This window comes from Micromys minutus (assembly GCF_963924665.1).
Source record: "Micromys minutus genome assembly, chromosome: 3".
Lineage (NCBI taxonomy): Eukaryota > Metazoa > Chordata > Mammalia > Rodentia > Muridae > Micromys > Micromys minutus.
In genome coordinates, this window is record NC_137972.1 from 20,822,286 (window position 1) to 20,849,897 (window position 27,612).

General features: G+C 44.3%; 1 protein-coding gene across 2 annotated transcripts in view; it reads right to left on the reverse strand.

The window, feature by feature from the left end:
- The window catches only part of ANO2 (anoctamin 2), a gene marked incomplete at both ends in the record, with an annotated part of 305,878 nt that overhangs the window by 27,553 nt on the left and 250,713 nt on the right, over positions 1-27,612 (reverse strand). For both annotated transcript variants that reach the window (XM_080913855.1, XM_080913854.1), the window contains 4 exons: positions 9,867-10,012; positions 18,258-18,358; positions 18,490-18,547; positions 20,395-20,506. In XM_080913855.1, the coding sequence (XP_080769981.1) occupies positions 9,867-10,012; positions 18,258-18,358; positions 18,490-18,547; positions 20,395-20,506 (417 nt within the window). The remainder of the gene's footprint in view (positions 1-9,866; positions 10,013-18,257; positions 18,359-18,489; positions 18,548-20,394; positions 20,507-27,612) is intronic.

Consider the following 27,612-nt stretch of genomic DNA (forward strand, 5'->3'; position numbering starts at 1 on the left):
GAAAGAAAGACTCCCCTCTGTCTCTCCCACAGAGCCCAACTTCCTTACCAGGCCTTAACAAAACCTCTTGTAGAATGGTCAGGAGAGAGGGTTCTAGGCTCAGTTCCACCAGTGAGCCACTGGGGTGACCTTTAAGCAGCTCACATGGCCATAGGCATGTGCATCATCGGGTTGAGATGCACAGTTTAGCAGTTAGACATAAAGGAAGATACCAGAGTCAGAAAGGAACCTGGGGTCATAGACCAGATGTTTGAAACTCTTTATGGGACTTAAGGCACTTCCTCAAGAGGAGCATGGAAGTGTCACTCACTCTCACAGGTGAATTCAGGAATTCGCTGTCACTGGGCACCACACCACAACTCAGAAAAGGAGAGCACACAAAATGTTAGTTGCGAGATACTTCTGACACTGTCGGGTTTGACCATAGATGACAGATTGGTTGTATTGCATCCCAGAAAACACATCCTCTGGCTTAGCTCCATGTGTGATGGTGGAAGAAAGGCCTAGAGAGATAGTGAGCCCAAGGCTAGAATCCTAGCCAGAGGCAGAGCTCGACCTTCACCTTAGACACACAAAGCAGTCTGGGAATGCACAAAGGACAGGGGTTGCTTTGGGCCCTATAATGATCAGAGAAAGACTCAAGAGGTGACAGACTTTGCTTTGAGGACAAGGCATGAGGAAGAATCAGAGGTAAAAGACTGGTGACTCTGTCACCAGGTTTATTAGCCATCCAGAGGAATGGCAGAAACTATTATTTCCTAAGAGGTTGAGATGTCTGCTCTCTTTGGCCTCCTAGTTGTTTCCCAGAGCTGCCATGTCGGAGCACATGGATGGGCTCATGTTACACCTTCTCTTATTTCCCTGGCTTACTCTGGGAAGGAGGGAATAATAGCCTAAGGTGGGGGAGGGGAGCAGGCAGAAGTGAAGCAGAGAAAGGGGGAACATGAAAGAAGGAGGAGGAGGCCAAAAAGGAGAAAAGAGAATAATACACTCTTGATAATCCACCCACTGGATTATCAGCCCATAAATACTTGAGAGCTGACCAGCAAGCAATGTTCCTGTCACATTAGGTGCCTGCAGCATAAAGGAGAGGACAAGGACATAAATGGATACCCTCACTTACACAAAGACTCCCTTACAGGGTCGTCTAAAATGTTCTCAGTCCTCGCTCTGTGAGAGGCTCTGGGCAACACTCTGTAAATCAAGGAAGTGTTCTTCCTATAAAGCCTCTTGACTTTCTTACCATTGGGAACCTATAGTTTAGGAAGCAGAAATCCTGTAGGGTCAGGGCCTAAACAATGAAGGGAAAAGACACTTCGAGGAGCCAGAAACTTAGAAGTGTCTTTACACGCATGACTGAAAAGACTTGGGGGATTCCAGTGCAAAAGGACCATGTTGAGTTGGCCAGAGAAAGAGTAGGAAACTAAGTGTGCTCTTGAGCAAGAGCGACAGGATCCAAGAACAAAGCAACAAGCGGCGGTGGCAAGTCCGTCCAGCAAGGTGTGTTAAGGCTGTAGGATAAAAAGCTCCAGGGTGCCAAGAAGATGTGCAGTTGTAGTGCCTTCCAAAGACCCTCCATGGGGAAGGACAGTGCGCACATGGTAGACATATTATCAGGTGCTGTGAACAAAGAGTAGGGACCTGGAAGTCACAGACAAGGACACTAGAGGACAGTGAAACAGAAAACTGGAGATCTCAAGAGAACTAAGTCACCCTGAAGAGTAGCCTAGAAATGCTTCCTCTGGCACTGCTTTGGGGCACTTTCCTGCCTCATAGGAAGTCTCAGAACACACATGGGTTAGTAACTGGAAGAAGAGACACCTCGGTTGGGTCAAGTAGGTAGTTCCCAGAACCCAGAGATGTTTGATGAGTAGCCAATTAAATATAAGAGGAAGACAAGATGAGAGAATAGCCACCCCAGCAAGAGAGGACATGCTTTAAGAGAGGCCCTTGGGTCCCTCCCTATGGCTATCAGACTATTGAGACCACAGACCCCCAAGAAGTATAACTTTCCCCAGGCATCACATTCTAGTAAAAAGACAAAAGTTGAAGCCCTGGTGCCAGCCAGAGAAAGAATTGACCTCCTAGCAAAGGAGTCCATACAGTTCTGACAACCTATCCACCGCCTAACGAGACAGACCTGAACAACAGTAATGATGGGCTGACCAACAATGGATGAAACTGTGCTTTGATCAGGTCTGCCTACCTGTGTATACACCTCGCCCTCCATTTAAGCCTAAACCCCATGCCAGCACCCTAAAGACTGATGGGGTGGGAGGTTAGAGTCACCAGACTCCTTTAATCATTTCAATTCCCAGTGTGGCCATATTACATAGGTTCCCCCCTTCTCTGCTCTCCACTTTTGTCTCTTTGATGGGCAGATTGGGAACTAGTAGCCAAGCTGGTTGGGACTGTCAGAGCCCAGGTTTAACCTTATAAAGCCTATAACAGAAGACATTTTTCTATCACACATCTGAATGATCGAAATCCTGGGTCTCTCTGAAGGGCCAGAGACTGGAGTTTTTTCCTGAGGGTAGAGAGGGTTTCCTAGTCAGTGTCTGCTTAACTGTCTCTCTGTGTCTGTCTTCTGAAGCTTCAGGGTCTCCGGGCCACATCTGTTGTCACTGTGGCTTGGCATTACAGCTGGCTGGAGGCCAACAGCAGGCACCAGCATTGGGAAAATGAGTCTTGAAGTTCAAAACAAAGCTTTAAGGTCGAGGCTGCAGTGAAAGCTTGGTCAAACGTACTTTCTTCTCTGTTCACTTCTAAGAACTCAGTCCCCCAAAGGATGGGGAATACTAGACCCGGGCACAACTTTTCTTTGAGAGAAACCCCGATAATAAACATGGATTACAATTATTTCGGGAGCCGGAGATACACATAAAGAAATATCTGAGTCTGTCCGTGGGAAAAAGAAGCTATAAGAAGGAATGGGAAAGGAAATGGGGAGAGAAGGCAGGCTGTGTGCGCAGTAGTGCAAGAGAGGAAGCAGGCAGACTGTGTGGGCAGTAATGCAAGAGAAGAAAGATAAGGCTTCAGCAAGAACTCAGAAGAACACAGTCAGTAAGGGACAGATCTCCTAATAAGAAAGGTCCCAGGATCCTGTTGAGCCTAGCCCATGATAACACTGGTTCCAAGTTGGTGGGGGAGGGGAGCTGAGAAGCAGGTGGCAAGCTGCTTTTGCTAGGAAGCATCATTGACTCTGCTGGTGGGCGCAGAAGGGAACCGAAAGCAGGCGGAAAGCCTCCCATCTCTGTCTTTGTTTTGAGTCTGGATTTTGGCTGAAGTTACAGCATTAACACACTGTCCTTAGCCTTTCTTCTTATGTCACTCTAGACTCTAGGAAGAACAAAACTTGGTGAGAGAAACCATACTACACAAAACAAGTATCCATGAGGACCAGGCTACACCTTCAGGTAGTAACAGATTAACAACTGAACAATTGATCTTACCATCTTAAGGCTCAGGAGTCCAGACAACAAAGGGTAGGCCACACCATGACCAGGATTGCTTACCTTCTATTTAAACTAAATGTTGTTGTCAATCATTCTAAAGATGGACTTGGGGGGGGGGGTGTCACTATATAATCTTTGTGACAAGAATGAAAGTATTCTAAAAGAGATACTACTATTCCTTCTTTTGGTTATAATATTATTGAGGAATATGGGCACTCCTACACACACACACACACACACACACACACACACACACACACACACACACACACACAATGTAATTTACCTGAATCTCATGTTAGAAAAAGCAAAAGATTTGGTGCCTGGTGCCCGACAGAAAGCATGTCTCATTGGGTTACCTTATAGGAGAAACTGAAGTCCAGACAAGTAAGATGATGTGGGTCATGCCTTGACCATGACTACTTACTTAGACATTTTTGCTCTTTCTTGAAAAGCTTTGCTCCAGGATCCCAGATACAGGCTAGGGATGGGTATGTGTCATTGAAGCTCTTTCTTCTTTTTCTCAGTGTGGTCACTTTGAATACATCTTTGTTTGTTTTGTTTGTTTGTTTTGTTTTGTTTTTCCTGCTTCTCAGTGCCAGACAAGCAATTTAGCCTAGTTTTTACATGTTTTTGTCAGACTGTTTCCTGCTCTCAGTCAGCCCATATTGTATAAAACAATGGTTTGCCAAACTGTGTCCTGCACTGGAAGGCTCTATTTTTACAAGCAACTCTTGACTCCAATTTGAGGAGTAAGGATGCTGCGGTGCTCAGGTGAACATGTGGATTGTACCGTCTGTGCAGCACCAGTACAGATTGATAAGCTCTTACTTCTGGGAGCAGAAACAGTACCACACTATGTGTTGAGGCTGTAAGAGAACATGGGTATTTTAAAGTCATAACTCAGAAAATTTAGATACAACAAACCCTGCAAAGGTCTTTAATTCTCTTAACTGGACCCCAGAACAAGTATTGTGAGGTCAATAGCCCCCACTGATCTATCACCTGACCACCAGTATGTATATGTAGAGAACTACCTGTCCTAGAAGCCTTAACTGGCCTAAGTCCCTGATATTAATGTGGCCCACTCAACAGCCATCTGCCCATTATCCTGTTCCTCCTTCTGAACCTGGTTCAACATCTGCCCCTCTGCAATTGGATTCTGCTCCATAGCTTAGATCTCAACCATGTGACCAAAGAGTTGCCTAACTCACAGCTACTGACATTTCTCCAGCTTCTTCCCTACAGCTGGGTTTGGTTTATAATCTTATAAATGCAGACTTGGCTTCGATTTCTGCCAACTCCCCTACCTCTTGGGGTTTCCAAAACTTTCTGAACCCTGCTGTGGTCTCTTAGTCATTCTGCAATCTACACACGCACACACATGTTCATAGCTTTAACTGTACTATTATAATATGTGAGCTGAGTCTTAATATTAGCAATTAAGATTAGAGTAAGGAATGGGCAGATGACTCAGTAGTTAAGAGTGGTTTCTGAGCAAGCCTGTCCATATGAGTTTAGATCCCCAGAACCCACTTGAAAGCCATTGTTGGTGGTGCATGCCTGATATCCCAGCACTCTTAGGAAAGGGAAAGGAGAGGTGGGAACAGGAGAGAATCTGCTAAAGCACATGGACAAGTCCACCTGGAATATTCCGCATCACAGCAAAGAACAAGAAAGATCCTGCCTCAAAAACATGGAGAAAGACAAGGACCTGAACTAAATATGCCATTTGACTTCGCAAACATATAATGGCATAGGCACAGTCACACACACAAAACACATAAACATTCATATATTAAAATTAACACTTTTAATGAAAGAATCCACGTTTCTCCTGGCTAGCGTTACCAAAGAAAATGAGACACTCTGCATACTGTTGCTATGAAAACCACTATACTTTTTGAATGTATTGTTACTCAATTAGACCAAATCTGATGTTATGGAAAGACAAAAACGTGTTTGTTTTGTCTATGTTTCTGTCATGGTCTACTCCCAACAGGGCTGCCAAGGTCTAGGCTCTAACCTCAATTCTTCTAACTAGGCCTTCAATTTGTTTCTCTTCTCAGCATACTGAGTAAGTCCATACTGAGTAAGGCTTCTGTCTTAGTTAGGGTTTACTGCTGTGAACAGATACCATGACCAAGGCAACTCTTATAAAGGACAAAATTCAATCGGTGTTGGCTTAAAAGTTCAGAGGTTCAGCGCATTATCATTAAGGTAGGAGCATGGCAGCTTCCAGGCAGACATGGGGCTAGAGGAGCTGAGAGTTCTACATCTTGTTCTGAAGGATGCTAGTAGAAGACTGACTGACAGACAATTAGAATGAGAGTCTTAAAGCCACACCCACAGTGACACACCTACTCCAACAGGACCACATCTACTCCAACAGGGCTACACCTCCTAATAGTGCCTGCCATTCCCTGGGCCAAGCATATTCAAACCATCACAGTTCTTTCTGTTTTTTACTGTTTCTATGATTTTAATTGGCATTCAGGGATGGGAAGCCAAGCCTACCCTACTGGAATAGCCTGAGCCTGGGCTTTGCCTTTTGTGCTTTGGCCACACTACTAATGCTTATAGAGTAAGGTGCTATACCATCTCATGACCACTGCCCCTTAGCCCAGGAGTACAAATGTATCAAAGTCATAAGACAGCTCAGCTGTGGCTGCAAGGCTCTAAAGCCCTGGTGTCAGAGGTCAGAGAACCCCTGCATTTCTCCTAGCCTGAATGACCCCTTCAGACTTCAGTGGGCATTTCCAATAGCAAGAGAGACTTGCAGCCAATGGCTTTTAAAATACTTTCTGAATTTCACTTCAAGGTAAAAAACTAATCTTACAACTCCTAACGAATTCCGCTCCTCCCCTCCCCCGACTTTTTAGAACTTAACAGGACTCAAGCCTGGGAAGAGGAAAACTGAGGTTTCCTCTAATGATTTTGTAAATGCTAAAGAAATCCATTTTAGGCCCATAGTAATGACCTCAGGACTTCAACATTTGGGTTGCAGTTGGAGAAGATGGGAGAAATGGGGGAGGGGCAGGTAACTGACCACACAGTTGGAAAGGAGTGGTGATCACATCTTTGGTGACCAGGGCAGCGGAAGCCCTAGGATATAAAGAAATACCAAGGAGAGCCAAAGGAAATTCCAGAAGAGTAGAGAGCCTGGGAAGAGAATAGCATTCAGAGTATTTGGTCGGGCTTCTGAGTGAAATCTTCAAATCTGCCTCACACTCTGAATATAACATTTCTTAAGCCTTTCTTGCCCAATCTACAGCTTTCTGTAATTTTTGGTCAACAACCTCCACTGGAGACTAATTGGACTCTTGACAGTCACAATCCTGGTGAAGTTTTGTTGAGGGGCTATGTCAGCAAACATCAGGGTTTAACTTCTCTGCCTTCCTCACCTAATTCTCAGCGTGAGCCCAGTGAGGCAGGAAAGTAAAAGTGAAAGTGGGGGCTGCAAACCCGGGCTGCAAAATTAGCATACAAAAACAACAACAACAAAACAAAAACCGTGTTGGTCAGGGGAAAGCTGGAAAACTAGTAGCCACTGGCTCTGAGGCAAAGGAGCTCCAGAGTGCCCGAAATCCTTTTAATGCTAAAATAAGTATAGCCTGGGAGAAGGTTTAAGAAGCTAATGAATTGCATCCTGTAGAAGTATAGGTGTTAAGGAGCCCAGCACCTTTAGAAAAGCCGGTGTTATGCAAATGAGCCTCATCCCACCCTTGGTGTTGCTGGACCATTTAGGTTCCTACATTCCCATTGACTTACCAAACCTTTTCTCTGCTCTGGCCTCCTGCATCCCTTGGACAGCTATCTTTTTAAAATATATTATGTTTGTTTCTGCTCTGTGTTCATTTTTTTTTTTTTTGTTTCAGGACACAAGAACTCTGATTCCCTCCTTATCACCAAGCCTCTCTTCACATGGAAACGTTAGGCCTGCTGATGGTAAGCATTATATCCAGAGTCATGTAGGTAGCTAGCAGGTGACACTGTTGGCATTTCGTCTAGGCTGTGCCCCACAGTTACCTGGTAACAGCCATGTGTGCCTGACTTAGTATAAAAGGGGCTGCCTGCCCCCTCCTCTGCTCTTTTCTTGTTCTCGTACTCTCTTTCCTCTCTGTTTCCGTTCCCCTCCCTCCTCTATCTCCACTTGTTCATGTCCTTATGGCTCCTCTATTCTCTCTCTCTCTCTCTCTCCCCCTACCCCCTCAACTCCCCTCACCATGCCCTAAATAAATAAACTCTGTTCTATACTATACCATCATGTGGCTGGTACCTCAGGAAGAAGGGATGCCTCAGCATGGGCCCACAAAGGCACTCTTTTCGCCAACACCATGCTGAGCCTCTACCAAACATATCCTTGGCTTCTCTTTCTTTTTATAAAACACAGCAGGCATGGTTAAGATTGGAAGCCCCATGGCTTGACTCCAGAACATTCTCTATGTTGCTTGACAAGGTTTGGTGGAGTTTATTCTGCAGTCTGTTTTTTGTTTGTTTGTTCATTTGTTTGTTTGTTTTTTATTGTATATAGAATAACCTTTCTCTTAAGGGTAAAGAAGATAGGCCAGAATAAAGAAGGACACAACCCAGACAACTATATATATATATATATACACACATATACATATAGTATACATATATATTTTAAAAAATATTTATATACGATAATGATTCTGAAATGATTGACATTCTTAGCAAAATGGCAGAAATAAATACCGCATACCCTTCCAAGCAAGACTATTTTAGCATCAATAGAGTTGTTAATTACATTCAGTAATCAATGCTGTTCTGAGCTGGTGAAGACATTGCCCTGGCAATAACCAAGATTTTACAATTATTTCTCCCCATCCTCATATGAGGTGGGAACTTGTCAGTTCTCAGGCTCCTCCACCAATCAGAACAGAATTCTCCCCCTTCCAAAACTGTTAATATAATTGTTTTCCCTCGTCAAAAACAGTTGCTCATGACCTCATGAAGCTGTTGGCGCTTGTCAATGTTCTTCCTCAGTGTGTGCTCTTTGTTCTTATCACTGATAAGACCATAGGAAACCTCTGTCTATAATTCATCCTTATATGTAGAAGGCAAAGAACCCTCACCCGCCTTCCGCCAATCCCACATTTAAAAGTGAACTTTTATTTGCCTTTAAAGTTAGCGAAACAAACTTCTTTCTGTTAACAAAAATCCCTCAGCAATTAGCAATGCATGCCCACTGTGCATGATCCGCAACCCCCCCCCCCATTGCTCTTTAGAACCTAATAGGCTGGGTCTGCTGAAGAGCAGACCTGGGAGCAATAACTCAGTAAGATGCCATTAGTGTGGGTACCTAACATAATGCCAAAGCAGAGACGCACACAGGTAATGACGCCAACCAAGAGAAAGTGGGATTGGCTTGGAAGACTTCACTGAAGGAACATTTCGTAAAGCAAAGCTAGGAATGAACATTTGGCTGGAGAGGTTAAAATAGAAAGGGCACAAGAGGACTGCGCTTGCTTACTGTCCATTGATAATTCTTCTCTAGCACATGATTCCAGGGTACTGAGAGGTTTGCACTGAGTGAAAGGGTATTTCCCCATGCAGCTTGGTAGCTTGGTCTACTTCTTTCAGAGAGTGATGTGTCAAAATGACCCAATAGCCAGATGACAAACATATTTTCGAACAAGCAAGTGTATCTCGATGAAACAACATAAGAGAGTGTATTCTGTATTAGAGCATTGGAATAGGAGCCAGGCTGGAAGACAAGCCTCTGTGTCCCTGTAGCTCTTGGTCTGTGGTGTCCTGTGCTCTTAATTTGTTAGTTCCAAGTGGTAGAGACTACCAGCTATCCATGCCAATACAAAACAGGGGTTCTTCTGCCATGGCCATGAGTTGATGGCAGCTGATCTAAGCTAGAAAAGACACAATGGGAAACTCCTGGCTTCTATGCCATATGTGAGCCAACCAAGGTTTATCAGCCTGCACTGACCCACACTTCCAATTAAGGAAAACAGCCAGATGCTGTTACTGCTGTGATTTTCCTCTCACCCCATTAAACACCCTCAACCTTTGTTGAAAAGGTGCCATTATACCCAGCCCCGCCTCCATTCTGTGGGCTTTTCCTGTGTTCTCCTTTTTAGAGTAAACAGATCCTCAGCTCAAGTGTCACAGGACCGCTCTAATCTTGTACGGAAACTGCGCTCTTAAATCGCAGATTTCACTGTTTCCCTTTTAACGTGGTAGAGGATAGAAACCACAGGAAAGACCTGGGGAGAACAAGCACTTAATTAACCGAGGAGCAGAGGAGACCCAATCATCCTGGGACTGGGAGCCCCTGAAGGGCAGTAAGTATCCAAGGCTGCTCAGTCCTCCCCTGGCTCTTCCCCACGGTCCCACACCAAACCTGCCTCCGGGGGAAGGAAGATGGCCTCTTACTCATTTCCATGTACTCCGGAGTCAGCCCAGTGTAAGGCTCTAGACTGTAGTCAAGGTCCCACTGCTCTGGACGTTTTGAGTGCTCGGGGTCACTTTCTCCAGGTTCTGTCTCATCTTTCAGCTTCCGAAAGAGTTTCTTTAGTTTCCTACAAAACAAACAGAGTAGCCATACACATAAACCCTGGGTGGCGGTGGCTGAGTTTTATCAGCAGAAGAAATAGGGAAAGAGACTAAGTACAGATACCGGGTGGAAGAGGATGTGCTTAGTCCTGCTGTGACTTGATGTGTCAGGGCTGGTTGATAGCCACGGGGTGGGGGGTGGGGGCTCCATTCTCTAAGGAGAAGGGGAGGTGCAGTTGTGAAGGAGGGTTTAAGTGTGGGTCTGAGAGGAGAGGAGGGAGGGGGGCTGTGATCAGTGTAAAATAAGCAGATGAATTAATGACAGAAAGAAAAGAAAGAGAGAGAGAGAGAGAGAGAGAGAGAGAGAGAGAGAGAGAGGAAGAAAGAAAAAAAGAAAGAAAGAAAGAAAGAAAGAAAGAAAGAAAGAAAGAAAGAAAGAAAGAAGGAAGGAAGGAAGGAAGGAGAGAGAGAGAGGAAGGAAGGAAGAAAGAAAGAAAGAAAGAAAGAAAGAAAGAAAGAAAGAAAGAAAGGAAGGAAGGAAGGAAGGAAGGAAGAAGGAAGGAAGGAAGGAAGGAAGGAAGAAAGAAAGAAAGAAAGAAAGAAAGAAGGAAGGAAGGAGAGAGAGAGAGAGAGAGAGAGAGAGAGAGAGAGAGAGAGAGAGAGAGAGAGAGAGAGAGAGAGAAAGAGGACTAGACTAAGTACAGGTACTAAAGTAATTCCTGAACCAACCAAGGAGGTCTTCTATTAAGATAAAAAAGGAGCCACCAACTAACATGAAATTGTAGGGCAAGATTTACACAACAAAGTGAATTCTTTCTTTGCCACCAGATGTTGGGGCCCAGAATTTAGCATCTGTATACACAGTACCAAACCAAACCCCAACATCTTGCGCAGGTAATCAAAGCTGCTCTGAGTGCAGCAGCCATGTCATACCCGGAAGTCAAAACCTTGGCTGTTAGCAGGAGTAGGGGTTCCATAGGTTTGGGACCTGATGGGTCACAGCCATGTTTAAGGAACAGTGACACCCTAATGACCTCACCCAGGGGGCCCAGTCAGTTCATTGACCACCTCCTAATACCAGTGCAAGAATGACTTCTGAACTGGAGAGACTTTAGACCTAAAGGAACTCCAGTACAGTTGGGTGCAGGGACTTGGGAGACCATCATGATGACAGTTGTGTGTGAAACTCAAAGCTAGCTGGTCTATGCTCTAAGCAGAGAGACACCCCAGGATGTCATGGAAAGAGCCACAGATGGCCTAGCGATGGTTGTGACTGTGGGCAAGTGTAAGGTTAGCAACAAAGCCTGAGATCTTCAGAACTTAAGGGTTGGGGTGTCAGAGGGAATAGAGTACAAAGAACAGACACAGGAGCAGAAAGGTCAACTATGAGATTGTGTAGCAGAGGAGACAAAGCAAGAAGAGGGAAGGACTTCAACAGCCTTAGAAGTGTGGATTGGTTCAGAAAAGGGTAGGGATGGGAAATGGTATAAATTTCACATAGCTCTCAAGAGCTAGTCAGTCCTAGAAGTTTCCCTGCATATCAGTAACCAGTAACCAAATGTCTAAAGAAAGTCTCTCCAGACCGAGGTTTGAAAGGATCCTGCACATTGTATAACATACAGATGGGGCTTTGGAAAACATCAAACTATGATTCTGACCTTACAATGTATTCGCTCATTAAAACAATTTCTTTGATGTTACCCTCACCCCATTCTTTGCATCTGCTATTTTTTTCATGTCCTCTTTTAATGACAAGTCTCTGGAACTCTCTGGAAGTCTCTGAGTTTTTCCACTGCCAATGCTTCATGATTCTGTGGACTTGCACTCAATCCATGTGATCTGTGGGGCCTCCTGCTTAGGGACCTGGGCTACAGGCCGTTCCACAGATGGCTGTTGGATGTTGGCCTCGCTGAGGAAACAGGCAGAGCCTAGCCCTTCATGGGCCAAAGATGACAATGACACAGTTACAGACACACATTGGCCATTTCCTGATTCGTGATGAAGTTCGAGTTTGTTCCCCAGATTTAGGTTCCGAGTAGGACTTCACTGTATCCAGGGAAGAAGCCATCCTGGGATGTCTCCAAAGAGAAATGATTCTATGCTAAATTTACCAATCTATACAGAAAAGTGGAGAGTTTATAAATTCTATTATGCTTATGTATGACAGTTGGGAATATGACCAGGCACCTTAGTAAGAATAGAGATGGAGAGAAAGTTTGCTGTGGAAGGCCTCATTTCTCTGTTCTTCCCATCCCCAGATATACATGGGAAGGTTCTAATGTGTGAAAGAGTTGGCACTTTATAGGGACCCACCTGTGACCCCAACTTCTAGAGACTAAGACAAGAGTGTAACAAGTCTAGGCCAGCCTGGGTTATACAGTGAGACTGTGTCCCAGAAAGGAATCAGGAAGGTGAGAAAGGGAAAGGGGGGATGGAGTGGGGAGGAAAAAGAAATATGGTGATGGAATAAAGAAGAGGAGGGAGAGAAGGGTAAGAGATCAAGGAAAGCAGGGTACAGTGCTTATGTGACAAACTTAAAGCCTGGGTTCCACTTCTCAAGTCAGCACAAACAAGACAGGGAGAGAAACTGGCATTTCTCTTTTCACACACACACACACAAAGTGAACACACACACACACACACACACATACACACACACACACACTCCATCTACCTGGATAATTAAAGGCCCCTTTGCTTCGGTGTACATAGAAGTTCAAAATGCAACTGTGTCAGAGCTGTGATGGGTGTGCTATATCAGAGGAACAGCACCATTAGATACGAACTCTATTTTGCACAGGCACCTGTTGAAAAGCTGGGACAATCGTAGGTGAGGGAAAAAGCCTGACTGATAGATGAATCGCCAAGGTTGTGTCACTCCATGACACCATGCAGGAAGCTTTTATGGAAAGGGTTGTTTGTGAGCATCACTCTAGGCAGTGATGTATGAGACCACCTGGCTTCTCACTCAAAGGCATCTGTCACAACCACATCAGGGTCTGAGGCCAAACCGCACAAGCAGAATTTGTCTATTGTTGTGGTAGTTCTCAAAGAGATGGCTTCTTCACTTCGTCTTGGTTCTTCCCTTTGAAGCATTTGCTCAGCTCTGGGCTTTCTGAGCCAAGCCTAGCAAGGGAGGTGGGGATAGAAGCTGCCCGGTAAAGACACTTAGACAGAGTGTAAGACTTTCTGTGTGGTGTCCGGGTCACCTGCTCCACGCACAGGTAGACTTCATGGGATGCCTTAAGACAATCTCTAACTTGGCTTTGGGAAGAACCAAACACTGAGGAAGTAAGTGCTTGTCTTTTTTCTGTTCTCATTCAGTCTCTGATTATTTCCAGTCAAGGAGGAAAGGCCACACTACTACTGGGGTGCTGAGGAAGACTCTCCAGTACTTACAGTACATTCTTTCTTTACAAAGAGGATTCAGATCCTGGGCTGAGAGGCATGGGTAAACAATAATTATCTCACCATGGCTCACTTTTTGGCTGTTTCATACCATTATTAGCTCTCTGTGGTCATTCAATTCTTAGTGTTCACTGTTCATCTCTGGGACTGTTAGAGACCAAGATTAAGTGTGTAGAATTAGAAATAATCAATATGGAAAGGACTACATGAGTGAACATGAGAAGAAACTTCAAGTTGGTCGTGAGCAAGCAAGGACTGGAAAGCAGTGCTACCAGTCAAGGAGTGTGGTGTTGCTTTCTGTGATACACACATGTAGTCTAGTGAGGACGCTGAAGCTTTGCAGAGAGAAGTTAGTATAGTGACCTCTCTTACCCACTAACAAAGGCCAATAGTTCTTTAATGGAAGAATGTTAGAAAGTTGCTATAGAAGCAGTTGCTGAGCTAAAGAGACAACCATTCATTATCCTCTTGCTACTGTGGGGTTTCTCAATTATTCTTATTTAGCATGATCACTGATTTAATTCCCCAGTGTGCTTGTTTTCCAGAGTGAAATCTGCCTTGTCAGATTTACTTGCTTCATTCCTACAGGCAAAAGTTGGACGTCAGCTTTAGAGTAAGGAACAGATGACCTGTGAACCAAAAAGCCCACAGGCCAAGAACACAGAAGAAAGGCATGAACTTGCTATAAAACCATGGAAGCCCATGACAGTTCCTAAATGGTTTTTCCTTCTTCTGCTGTCCATGTTTTCTAAGTAGATGAGCATTTATCACAAGCTATTTTCATTACACCTTACATGTAGTTTCAATACACGTATTGGAGGAAACTCTACAATAACTTTCTGAGGTTCACACAGAGAGTAAAACACACAGCCTGGAAACAAATCCAGATCTGTTGGCCTTTGTATTTCTGTTCCACAGAAGGGATTAAATAAACAGGTATAAACTTTAATTCATATGACCCTTCCCTCTGTCATTTTTTTACTAGAAAATATTCCTCTTAAGTTAGCTTATTTCATATTTTCCAGCTCTGCCCTACATTAGGAAACTGACAGGTATTTGGTTTCTGATTTCAGTCTTAACAAGCATCATCTTGATAAGTATAACATTCATCTACTGTAAACATAATGATGTCATTTGATCAAGCTCAAAACACAACCTGAAGGACGATCAAGAACCTGGGGCATGGTGGCAGGCAGAATCTCTCATCTACATGCCAGAAATTGCCTATGTCACCTTGCCATGTGGCCATGCATATCCTCTATCAGGTTGGAAAGTAAATGGGAGTGCTGAGATATAGCTCAGAGGGCATATGCCCAGCATCCATAGAACCCTGAGTTCATTCCCTGGTACCTCTAGCTAAAAGGAGGAAGGATGCTCTGAAGCAGAGTGACCTCCATGTGGAATATGCAGAAACAAGCTTCATTCAGCAGAAGAGAGGTTCATGGGTTCCAAGGCTTGCAAGGTACCTACCTCACAGATGACTATAAAGATACCACACTCATCAAGAGGCATAGAGAATAAGACTTAGAGAAGTGAGCTGCATGCGACTTTGTTAATTATTATGCAGTTGCCATTGATTAAAGTGCAGCACACTTTCAAACACATATGCAATAAACATAAACAAGAAAATTCATTTTTAAAGGCAAGCCAGCATGTGTGTTTTTCATCTGTCAGGAAGCTTATGGAGCTGATGGACAGAGAACATGCCAACACATTGTCACACATATGCCTGAGTTGTCTCTCGTAACTTCTTAAAAGGCTTATGAATTCAGAAGTAATGTGCTAGGTGGTAGATAAGATGTTCAGAAAAGGAAACATGGGCATTACGTGCCTATAAGCTGTCTACAGTTCCAACCAGAAGAAAAGAGCAATGCCTTGCAAAAACAGGTGTCTTCTCCAGATGTTTGATGCACATGAAGACTTCCCTTGGCAGCTGTGCTTGAGAACTTAGTTGCATAGCTTCAAAAGGACCAGATGTGGCTTCGACATCATCTGTGTGTACTCTGGATGTTGGTCCATAACAAATGCTGTTTCTAAGATGTTGTATGCCTACAGAACAAAATACATCTGCTTCTCTAGCTTTAATTTGACTATCACTGAATGACTGTTAGTCAGAAAATAGAGATAGAATAAATCTTCAAGACCTGAATTTCTTGAGGTTACCAGTCTTACTGACAATTAGAAGCTTATCTATGCAGAGAGAACAAGCCACTCAGACACTGATATTCCCACCAACCCTCCTCTAAGACAAAGCACATAAAAGTACCAGAAAAAGTTGTCTCAGTATGTAAGCAGAAAAATGTTTTTAAGTGTTCTACCTAACAAGTAGAGTGTGAAGGTTGCCTTAGTTGGGGTTTCTATGTTGCAACAAAACACAATGAAAAGGGGTGTATATACTCTACAGCAGTGTTCATTGTCAAAGGAACTCAGGACAAAAATCTCAAACATGGCAGGAACCTGGCAGCAGGAGTTGATGCAGAGGCCATGGAAGGATACTGCTTACTGGCTTGCTCAGCCTGCTTTCTTGTAGAACCCCGGACCACCAGCCCAGTTGTGGCCCCACCTAACTAGGAAACCCTTTCTTTCTTTGTTTCTTTCTTTCTAATTTTTTTTTATTTGTGAAATTTATACATATGAGTCCTATTTGCATGTTGTGAGTGCTCTATTTGCATGTGTGCTTGCCTGACAGGTGAGGTCATCAGGTCACATTACAGGTGGCTGTGAGTCACCATGTGGTTGATGGGAATTGAACTCCTGACCTTTGGAAGAATAGTCAGTGCTGAGGTATCACTCTAACCCAACCTGGGGACCTTTAAAAGAGTGACAGGTCCCCTAATTCCATGGAAGCAGATGGCTTTTATGTGACATTTTCTTGGAGAAAGAGGTTTCCCTATATTTTTTATTTCCTAACCCCATTCAATCCAATGAACCCAGGACTGGGTGCCATTCACACTTTTGAAAAACGACCTAGCTCTTGCCATAGCAACTCTCTTCATGTTTCAAAGGCCTTGACTTGTTGTCTTGGAGATTTTACTCCTCCATTTGTAGCACCTGCGGGTCGGCTATGATGTGCTTGAGGTGAGACCAGAGTAAATGTGCTGTTTGTTCAGAAAGAAAATAATGACAGATCACCTTCTAAGAAGTGACGGTAATACAGGCACACACTGGAAGAAATCCTGCTGCATTTAATCCTGACACTTAGACTATTGACTTTCAAAATTCTGGTGACATTTGTATTACACAGAGCACACTCATTCATGGGAAAAATAACATTTTCAAATCTAAGGTCTAAGAAGATGAGAGCCACTTTCATATGTTTTCATGTTTCCCCTTCCATAGCTAAGGCATGGAAGCCAAGAAGTGTCACCAGGGTCATTCCCTTAAGTCTTGTAAAATGTGGTTAAACTCATTTCTGGCCATGATGTTCAGTGTCTGATTCTCTGACTCTTAAAGAATATTCCAGTGGCCACTTTATACTTCAATGGATTTCTTTGCTACTTAAACTAGCCAGAGAGAGTTCCAAGGGCTGCAATTAAGAGTCTTGGGCAACTTCAGTAAATGAGCAAATTCAGTTGGAAAGAAACAGATTAACCAGCTTTTCTCTTCTGGAAGATTTGTTGGGCGCATAATGTGCATGAGAAAACTGCAGCAGGGAGATAGACTCACGGTACCTTGTGCTGCCCCTGTGAGGACTGTCTGACCACCACAGGAGCAAGTTATCGAGACAGCGAATGGGCAGACTTGGAAGTGTTCAAGAGACCTACCCCAGCCTGTTAGACTTATCCCTGCCACCTCTGGCACTTCTTAGCTCTGTGACATTGGGCTAGCTAAAAATAACCCTGAAGTGGATTCCTTTTTTAAAATCATAAACAACTAAAAAGGAGGGCTGTGTAGAGGCTCAGTTGATAAAGCATGAGGACCATCGTTCAAGCCCCAGATCTGACATTACAAGGCAAGTGCAGCAGGCAGATTCCTAACACTTGCCAGCAAGCAACCCCTGGCTACCTGGGGAGTTCTGGGTCAGTGAGAGACTTCGTCTCAAAAACAAGGTGGAGAGCCTCTGAGAAACAGGTTTCTCCTGACCTCTAGATATATTCGTACACTGATATACCTCCATATGTACCCACATATATGTATCTCCCACATGCACTCACATACATGTACATCTGCACCTGTAAGCATACAACATACATACATCACACACACATGTGTATATATATATATATATATATATATATATATATATATATATATATATATATATATATATATATTACAAGACAAAGGAAGAAACCCCAAAAGGCTAGAAGGGAAAGACAGAGGATATTCTATGTGTTTGGGCACCTAATTTAATTTTTTCTTGTTTGCTTATTTTGTTTTGTTCCAATTTTAGTAGCTGTTGGTAAATGTTCAGTTTCATGACCATTTCAATCTATAAAATGTGCATAACGTCTTGGATTTGACCAGATATTCATGCCTCTGCTCCGGAGGTTCTGTATTCCATATTTTGTTGTCAGTTTATTACGTGACTGCATCAGACCCTCCTATTCATTCTCCCACCCTACCTGTACCCTCCTCCTTACCCAATGGGAGAACAATTTCATCAAAAATTCTTTGTACTTTTGAGGTCTAAGTCATCCCTTAGTTCTGCCCTTTATTTCTGTGTATATTTTGAGCAAGTGACAGATCTTTCTGAGCCAAAAACATCTCAGCCCAGATAGGGGAAACAAAGTAAGTAGAAGACAGTTTCTGGCACATAGGAAGGGAGTGGACAGTGACATCCTATGCAAAGGGGAGAGGCTGTGCAAACTGTGTCGAGAATCTGGCCGGTCCAGGAGAGACAGAGAACTGATCATCACTTACGGGACTCCAATCTCAAAGATATTGTTCTGGATCAGCTGCTTCCCCAGCATGATGATGCTGAGCTGTATGCACAGCTCCATGAGACAGCCTCCTGGAGCACACTGCAGGAGGGAGGGGAGAGACAGAGCAGTCAGACCCTGCAGGCTCTGGAGAAATGGATAAGGCTGTGATGAGGTGAGAAAGGGGCTAGGGTGAAGGGAGCCGACAAACTGCAAGCCAAGCATGAACTTGCCTCTTCCATGCGGTAACCATCAAACACATAGACGTAGCTTCCCGGTCTTCCCACAAACCTGGAAGAAAAATGTGTGCTAAGAGTCAGAGGAAGCAAGACCACTGAAGCATTAACCCCACATCCCGTGTGAAATAGCTGTCACGAAAGGTCCTTGAGGAATGAACTGGCTAGGGAGGTCCCAAGTCTTCACGAGGACAGTTCATACCCACTCTCTGGTTAGCGAATGCACTGAATACTTACAGTTCTGTTCTTTCTGTTCTTAAGCATACACATGTCTGGGCATAGGGAGAGAGCTGAGAAAGGGGTGAAGCTGAGTATGGTAAGGGGCTGGGATGCTCTCTGTATGTGTGTGTGTATGTGTGTGTGTGTGTGTGTATGTGTGTGTGTGTGTGTATGTGTGTGTGTGTGTGTGTGTGATTGTGAGTGTGTATATGTATGAGTATGAGGGAGTATGTGAGTGTGTGTGTGAGTGTATGTGTGAGCACAAGTTAGTATGAGAGTACATGTATGTGTATTCTAAGGAAGGGATGTAGCCTGCCCCATTCCTCTTCTGAATGAATGTATTGTATTGAGGAATGAGAGACTGGGAAGGTGGTAGAAGATGAGAAAAAAGCCAGTCACAGACCCAGACAGGTAATCACGGGGTCTCACTTCCTTGAAATGCAGCTTATCCATTATCTATGCATCTATTTATACACACACACACACACACACACACACACACATACACACACACATTTTTAGAGGAGGTTTTACACCAAAATCTATTGTATAACAATTTTTAACTGGGTGTATGTGGGGGCACTTGTGATCCTAGTACTTGGGAGGCTGAGGCCAGAGACCATAAATTGAGGTCAAGCCTAAGCTACATAAGCTTAAGGATAGCCTAGACTTCGTAGTGTTTCAAGAAAAACAAAAACCAATGTCAAAAACAAAGAACCCTCCTGTCATTAGTCATTACGAAGAGCCTCCAAATTATTAGAATTTCCATGGTGATGGGAACATCTTTGCTATTTATTGTGGGCTCTTGGAACTATTGCTTACATTTACACTAGTGAGGTTATGCAGGAGGAGATGCCAGGGACCAACCAGAGAGCTGAACCTCTGAGCCATTGGACAGTATTCTGCCCTCAGTTGGAGGAGGAGACATGAGTTTGAGCTTAATCTCACAACATAATCACAAAATTTAATGAAATACGCCCAAGCAAAGAGATCTTGGATGAGCTTGGTTGAAGCACATGGATGTCCCAGGAGGGTAACGAGTCCCAAGAACAGGAGTGCTCCAGCATCACGATCCTCTGGGACATCATCTGTGGACCACTTCTGTTTGATGTTTTTGATCCCTTCTTTTCTAACCATAAGACCGTGAGTGTGAGCATTTCATATTTGCAAATTCTTTGAGTTATTCTAGTGAATTATAGAATCAGAGGAGGCAGTGGCAATCCTAGGAGCCAGAGGGTCCAAATAGCAAATGTCCTCAGTGGTCCAGAGCATCTGGCTGGTGTAGGAAGTGAGAACAGTCTTATGAAGGTCTGTGCCTCTCATCTATAAAGCCTCCATCAACTCCATGTAGTCGCCACCAAATTGCACCATGTGACCATGGAGCCTCTGCCCAGACACATAGTCCTTTTCTGCTTCATTGTCAAGGGCACTAACTCCTCTAAGATTCTCCCTTCACAGTCTTGCTCAAAGTCTTGTGTAGTTACCATGGATATTTGATTCTAAGGATGAAAATCCATTTCTTCATGGATAACCAGATGGAAAATGATTCATCCCAGCCGAGGAGAAAGAAGAGGGTGAGAATGGGAGCTGACGATGGGAAATGACCCTACTTGTCCTAATAAATGGAGGAACCAGTCGGTAGTGAATTGGGTCAATTGCTATAGGTACTGCTGTCATACTCACCTCCCCTTGAAAAAGGCCACATAGAAGATGGGGGAGTAGGCATTGACAAACTTGAGCAGGAAAGCTTTGAGGATCAAGCGTTCTTCAAAAGTCTGTTCTGTTTTCGGGACCTCTGCAAGGGAAGAGCAAAGCTGATGAGAATAAAACGAGAGTGGGTTTCTTTTCCGTTATTTTTAATTGTGTGTGTGTGTGTGTGTGTGTATGCGTACACGTGCACGTATGCTCATCTGTGAATTCACACACATTCAGAGAACAGAAGATAGTGTTATATCTCTTGGAGCTTGAGGTACAAGTATTTGTAAACCATGTGATGTAGGTGCTAGAAACCAAACCCCAGTTGTCTGCAAGAGCAGTGTGTCCTCTTAATGGGTGAGTCAGCCATGTCTCCAGCCCAGAGGTAAGAGTTCTGACCTTGGCATAAGTCACTGCCTCTCATGTTACAACACTGGAGGAGAAATCAAGTGACCTGTCTGTTGAGCACATGAGAACTGGATGGATTCATATGGGAGATGCCGAACAGTTTGCTAGATAATCTGAGGTTACATAAGGTGCATAAGATCTTTGCCCTGCCTTTCCTACCATCCTTCTCCTGACCTCCTAAGCAGTGGAGTCATTCTGTACTCCACAGAGAAGAACTTGAGTAGGGAGCACCTTAGGCCCCACTTTTACTTGGTCCAAGGGAAGTCAGCCAGCTTTCATGTGCATAATTTCCATAAAATTATACTAAAACAGAACAAAAAGGGCACCTGAATTGTTTTTCTTAACTCCTCCTCCATTTTGACCTGCTAAGGCATTTATCTGCAAATTCTGGGTGAGGCTGAGAGGCCACCTGATTGTCCACTCAAATGATGAAAGGTCAACAGAAAAGGTACAGAGAAAAACATGGTTGAGCCCATATCTCAAACCCATATGTCACAGTCCCAGTATATTCTGTCATGTCCCAGCAGAGAAACTGGTCAACATCTTTAGCAAGGCTGGAGAAGATTAGGCAAAATCCTCTGTGGTTCCCTTAGAAGGCTGAGGATGCTGGGAGGCTCCTGTGTGTGGTGTGCTTTGGTAAAGATCCCACAGACGGTGGCAGATAAATGACTTGGTGACAGAGAGAACAGGGTATTTGTTGATCCTCTGTACTGCTGAATAAAATATCACCAACTAGTTAGATTGTAAAACAACCAGAAGCCTACGTCTGATAATTTTGGAAACTGGAAAGGCAAGATGAAGGATGACTCAGTACCCTTTCCTGACCCTCTCTTCATCTGTGCGTCCTTACATTCTTCAACATACAGGCTCAATCTCCTCCCAGAAGAGCCTCGTTTCTTCCCCACAGAAGGCGCCTCTTGGCTATGCCCCACTATGGTGAAGAGCCAGTCAACTCTTAGGGCCTCTTTCCTAAATTCACTTATAAAGCCACTGCTTCATGACCTAAATCATCTCTTCTCAAATATCCCACCCCTAATGCTGTCACCTTGTTGATTTAGAACTTGTGCTGGATAATTTTATGTCAACTTAACACAGGTTAAATTCATCTGAGAGGAGGGATTGTCCATTAAGAAAATGCTTTCATAAGATCAAGTTGTAGGACAGCCTAGAAGGTATTTTCTTAACTAGTGATTAACTGAGAAGGGCCTAACCCTTTGTGGGTGGTGCCATCTTTGGGATGGTAGTCCTGGGTTCCATAAAAAGCCAAGCTGAGCAAGATACAATGAGCAAGCTAGTACACAACAATCCTCTGTGGTCTCTGCAACAGCTTCTGCCTCCAGGTCCCTGGCCTGCTTGAATTCCAGTTCTGACATCCTCTGGTGATGAGCAATGATATGAACATATAAAGCAAATACACCCTTTCCTCCACAAGTTGCTTTTGGTCATGGTGTTTTATCATAGCAATAGAAGACCTAAGACAGGATTTTAGCAGATGAATTTGGGGGTTTGGGGCACAAATACTAGAATCAAAGTACATGACCATACTCATAAGGGTCAGGAATAACCTTTCATCATGGAGAAATGTAAGTGTAAAAGTGAGCTGAGCCCAGGGAATAGTGCCAGGACTACACACAGGATGCATCCAATTTGCTTATATACACTCTGCATAGGAATAGTTGAGCAGAGACCCTGCTCTCTCCTCTGGTGTGCCCTTCCCCGACCTCTCTCCTCTTGTACAAGTCCTTGCATTCTTTAACATTCAAGCTAAATCTCCTCCCAGAAGGTTTTCCAGATGTCTCCAGTTGGCACCCCTCCCTTTAAAAACGGTTTTCTTATATGAACTTAATATCGTTCTACATTAACTACCTATATCTATGCCCTTTAAAACTATTGCTGATGCCAAGAAGTACTTGTTGACAGGAGCCTAGTATGTTCCCTGAGAGGATGTGCCAGAGCCTGACCAATACAGATGTGGATTTACACAGCCAACCATCAGACTGAGCATGGGGGCTCCAATGAAGGAGTTAGGGGAAAGACTGAAGAAGATAAAGGGGTTTGCAACCCCATGGGAAAAACGACAGCATCAACCAACCAGACCCCCCCCAAATTTCCCAGGGACTAAACCATCAACCAAAGAGTACACATGGAGGGACCCATGGCTCCAGCTGCATAGGTAGCAGAGGATGGCCTTATCTGGCATCAATAGGAGGGGAGCCCCTTGTTCCTGTGGAGGCTCAATGACCCAGTATAGGGAAAAGCTAGGGTGCTGAGGCAAGAGTGGGTGGGGGGGGGTGGGAGAGCACCCTCATAGAAGCAGGGGAGAGGGAGGGGATGGGGAATTTATGAAGAGGAAACTGAGAAGGGGATAACATTCGAAACATAAATGAATAAAATATCCAATAAAAATTAACAATGTGGCCATCACTGATGGTCTACACATACTTAACAGATTTCTAACATCAAACGATGGGAACAGATATTTTGTGAGGACACATGATAAGATGGGATGGTGAAAAAGAAAAAGGAGGCAAGATATACGCATAAATGTGTCCATTACAGGTTGATAGTTGTGGTGGTTTGAGTTAGAATGGCTCCCATAGGCTCATATGTTTGAGTGCTTGGTCCCCAGTCAGTGAAAGGATTACACTGTTTAGGAAGGATTAGAAGGTGTGGCCTCATGGGAGGAGGTGCATCACTGAGAATGGGCTTTGAGGTTTCTAAAGCCCACACCAGGCCCAGCCTCTCTCTGTGTCTGTCTCTCTATCTCTGTCCCTGTCTCTGTATCTCTCTGTCTCTCTCTCTCTCTTCCCCCCTTATTGCTGCCTGTGGATCAACTCCCAGTCACTACTCCAGCACCATGGCTATCTGTTTCCCACCATGATGATCACAGACAGTCCTCTCGAATTGGAAGCAAGTTCCCAACTCAATGCTTATTTTTATAAGTTGCTTTGGCCATGGTGTCTCCCTGTAGCAATAAGACACTGACTAAGACAATATGAAGACACCGAAACCTTCTATAGGATTATATACAACCAAAGAGTGTCCAGAGGCAGAGTTATTGCTAGCCATCAGGGTGGATAGGAACTATGTAAAAGTCAGCAGGAAGATGGGTCAAATAGATACACAAGACACACAAGAATGTCTGCTTCATTGCACCAAGACACAGTCTCTTGGGAAAATCAGGCTGCTGGGGTAATGGGATCTTGAGGGCACAAACTTCATCCATGGGTAATATACCAACCTGTTCATACTGAATGGGCTGTTATGGGGTGAGTCTAGTTGGAAGAAGTCACTGGAGAGATGTCTTTGAAGGATGCCCCACTCAGGCCCCTTCTTGTCTATCACACTCTGTCCTGGCTGAGGTTGGATTCTCAGCACCCATGCAAAAAAGCTGTGTTTTGTGCCATGATTACATAACCCTAGTGCAGACAAGTGAATTGGAAAAGGTTGATGGCCAGCCAGTCTAGCAAACCAGTGAGCTGCAGAGTCAGTGAGAGAGCTTACTTCAAAATATAAGGTGGAGAATAATAGAAAATATATCTGACATCTACTACCTCTTTCACACATACTCATGTTCACATATGTATACCTACTTTTACATACATACACACACACACACACACACACACACACAGAGAGAGAGAGAGAGAGAGAGAGAGAGAGAGAGAGAGAGAGAGAGAGGCAAATAGACACAAAGAGTCAGACAGAGTCAGAGACAGAGACAGAGGTGGGGAAGAGTCTTAGATTTGCACTCAGACTGATGTCCTAGACAACAGAGTCCTGCTTGAAGCTGGCATAGAGACATACACAGAGACTGTTCACAGTGTTTGGCTGTAACAGGCATCCAAATGGAAAGAGATGGAGGTAAGGCATGGATGGTAGAAACCAAAAGGGAGTAGAGAAGGGGGAAAGAGAAGAAGAAATATAAAGGGGAGAAAGGAGGGCAAAGTTAAGAAGGTAAATGGAAGAAAAAAATTCACAATAGATTTTTCTTTTAAGAGAAAGAAAGAGAAAGAGAGGGAGAGAGGAATAGATGGATGGAGGGAAGGAGGTAGGGGGAGGGAGGGAGGAAGAAAATAAGGAAGGAAGGAAGGAAGGAAGGAAGGAAGGAAGGAAGGAAGGAAGGAAGGAAAAGGAACTTGATTCTCTGACCAGAGTACTTGCCCCATTCAATTCAAAAGTAGCCTGCCTTCAATTCCTCTCTTTGAAATAGTTTTTGGGTAAGAAAATTAAAACAAATGTCACCTAAAAATAAGTAATGAGACCTGAGGGTCTGAGATTTGGAATGCTTATCTTGTGACCGTGTGTAGAGGAGGATTAGGACAAGGAAAGGGACGACACGTGTCTTTAATTTCCTTTTATAATCCCCTTTGAACTGACTGCTCAGATCTCCCAGTCCCTACAGGAATTTCCTCTGTGTTCTCTGAGGAAAAAAAAAAAATAAAAGAGGAATCCGGTGTTTTCGGATCTCTTCTCTCCCAACTAGGAAAGGGTGGCTTTCTCTCTCCACAGTGACAAATCATGGGCTTGGCGATTATTTATTGGTTTTATTTTTAAAAGCAGCTTGCACTAGGCTTTTAAGGCTGTGTGCTATCATAAATAATGGGCATTTTCAATAAACAGTCCAAATCTACTTGATAGGCCACTAAATCAGTTAGGTTCCCTGCCTTGGGAAGGCCTGTGGCCAGTAAGCACTGGAGTGAAACTTCTAGACAGAGCTGAGTGTAAGAGAGTGGGACGGTGGGACTAGGTGGGGCTGGGGTTGGGCTTTTGGATCTTTCAGAAGCCAGGACAGGGAGCTTCATCTGGCAACTACAGAGATGGTGAGACTGCTGTGTGCCAGAAAATATAAAATACATATTCTTGGAGCTATCTGCGTGTCAGACTGCCAGATAGACTGAGATGTCTCCTATGGTCTGAATTGGGTCTCATGAGAAACAGTCCAAATAAAGTGTTTTTAGATCTCGTTGCTATGGAATTAAAGGAGCATCCAATGTTGACAGGATAAAGAGGAAGGCTGGCCATGATCCCGCCTCCTTAAAGGCTGTCTGAAGGTTTCACCTGTTCCCAACCCATGGAAGGCATTCCTCTAGGACATCATCTAGAACCAGGAAGGGAATACAGCATGTCCTCATAATGTCCTTGCCTTCCCACCCCCTTCTGTTAGGTGTCAAACCTCTGCTGTGTTGTGTCACTAAGCACAGGAGTGCTAATATCTCAGCTGGAAGCTGCCTTGGAAGATAATTAGTGTAAAAGCCCAAGTTAGTCCCAGGAGGGCAACTTAGGACTCAGCATCCCCAGAGCTCCCTCCTGATCACATGGAAACATCTGTTAGCAACAGGATGCCTGGCACACAATCTTGAGAAAAGCTGCTTCTTGTAGCAGGTCTCCCCGGCAGCCCAGCCAACAAAGGGGTCAAGATGGTAACAAAACCCGGTCCGTGCCTCCATACGGTTCAGCTGGGTCAGCCCTGGCACTGAGGGTCCAGAACCATGAAAGCTCTGGTCCAGAAGCCCTTCTCAGTCCCTCTCCCAGGGTGGCTGAGCTTCGCAAGCAGCAGTGTTTCCTAACTAGCCAGTCTTCCCTCTACTTGTATATGTAGGGTGTGGGTAGGTGGAGGAGCTGGCAGAATCTTGGTGTGTGATATCCTTGCCTTGCCTGATCCCTGGGAAGGGAATCCCCTCCCAGAAGCTACCGGCTGGGTAATTAGGCAGCCAGCAGATTGGCTAAGGAAGCTGGGAATGCCTCAAAGGATGCTCCCTGCTGCGTGAAGTTCAGAGAACCCTGAGAGCTGCAGCCTCTCATTCGAGACCCCATGAAGGAGAAAGTCATCCTCAACAAGTTCAGCCACCTTACCAGTCCCACCGAAGCCTTTCTATTATGCTACCAATTCGTATTACGGAAAGGAGAGGCTGCTGTCTAATCTATATTATATAATATGTGTATGACCTATGCGGGATAAATACATTTAGCTAATTAACAATTCTTTAGAAACCTCAAAGGCACAGATGAGACTGCCTTTGTGGCTGTTATCCTGTGTTTCTGCATGTACATGCCTAAACTCAGCACATGCCCCACCTTCTGCTCTGACTAGATGAAGGCAATGGCAGGAATTTGGAGAGGCTCTCCAAACTGCACATAGAGGGGCATTCTTGGGAAAGGAACTGCTCGTACAAAGAGGGTGGTTCACAGAGCTACTGTTGTGGAGGAAAGATGCTTCTAAGGAATCAAGGGGCAAACTCTATGGGTGGATATGCCACAAGCAAGGAGCAGAGACCATAGGGCTCCTGTGCTGTCAGCAAGGCTGGGCACACCCGGACAATGAAGCCGCAGAGAGATGTGCTACAAGCCATCATCGTGCACACAGTGTGACAGACCAGACACAGCAGCTAAGCTCCCAGTTAATCCACCCACTTCTGGAGAGTCTGTCGGTAAAGGGCTAGATCTTGTGGAGAACTTAAATGAGATTTTTAAGAATGAGGCAAACTGAACTGAATTAACTTCTCAGACAAATAATTTAGCTGGTGTGTGTGTGTGTCTGTGTGTCTGTGTGTATGTCTGTGTGTTACATGTGAGTGTATGGATACATGCATCCATATGCATGCACATAGAAGTTAGAGGAGGATGTCCAATGACTCCCTCTATTGTGTTCTCCCTTACTCCCTTACTGAGATAGGATCTCTCACTGAGCCTGAAGCTTGTTATTTCAGATAACATGGTGTGATGGTTTCAATGATAGTGGCCTTTAAAGGTTCACTGGTTTGAATTCTTAATCACCTCACCAGGGAATGGAACAGT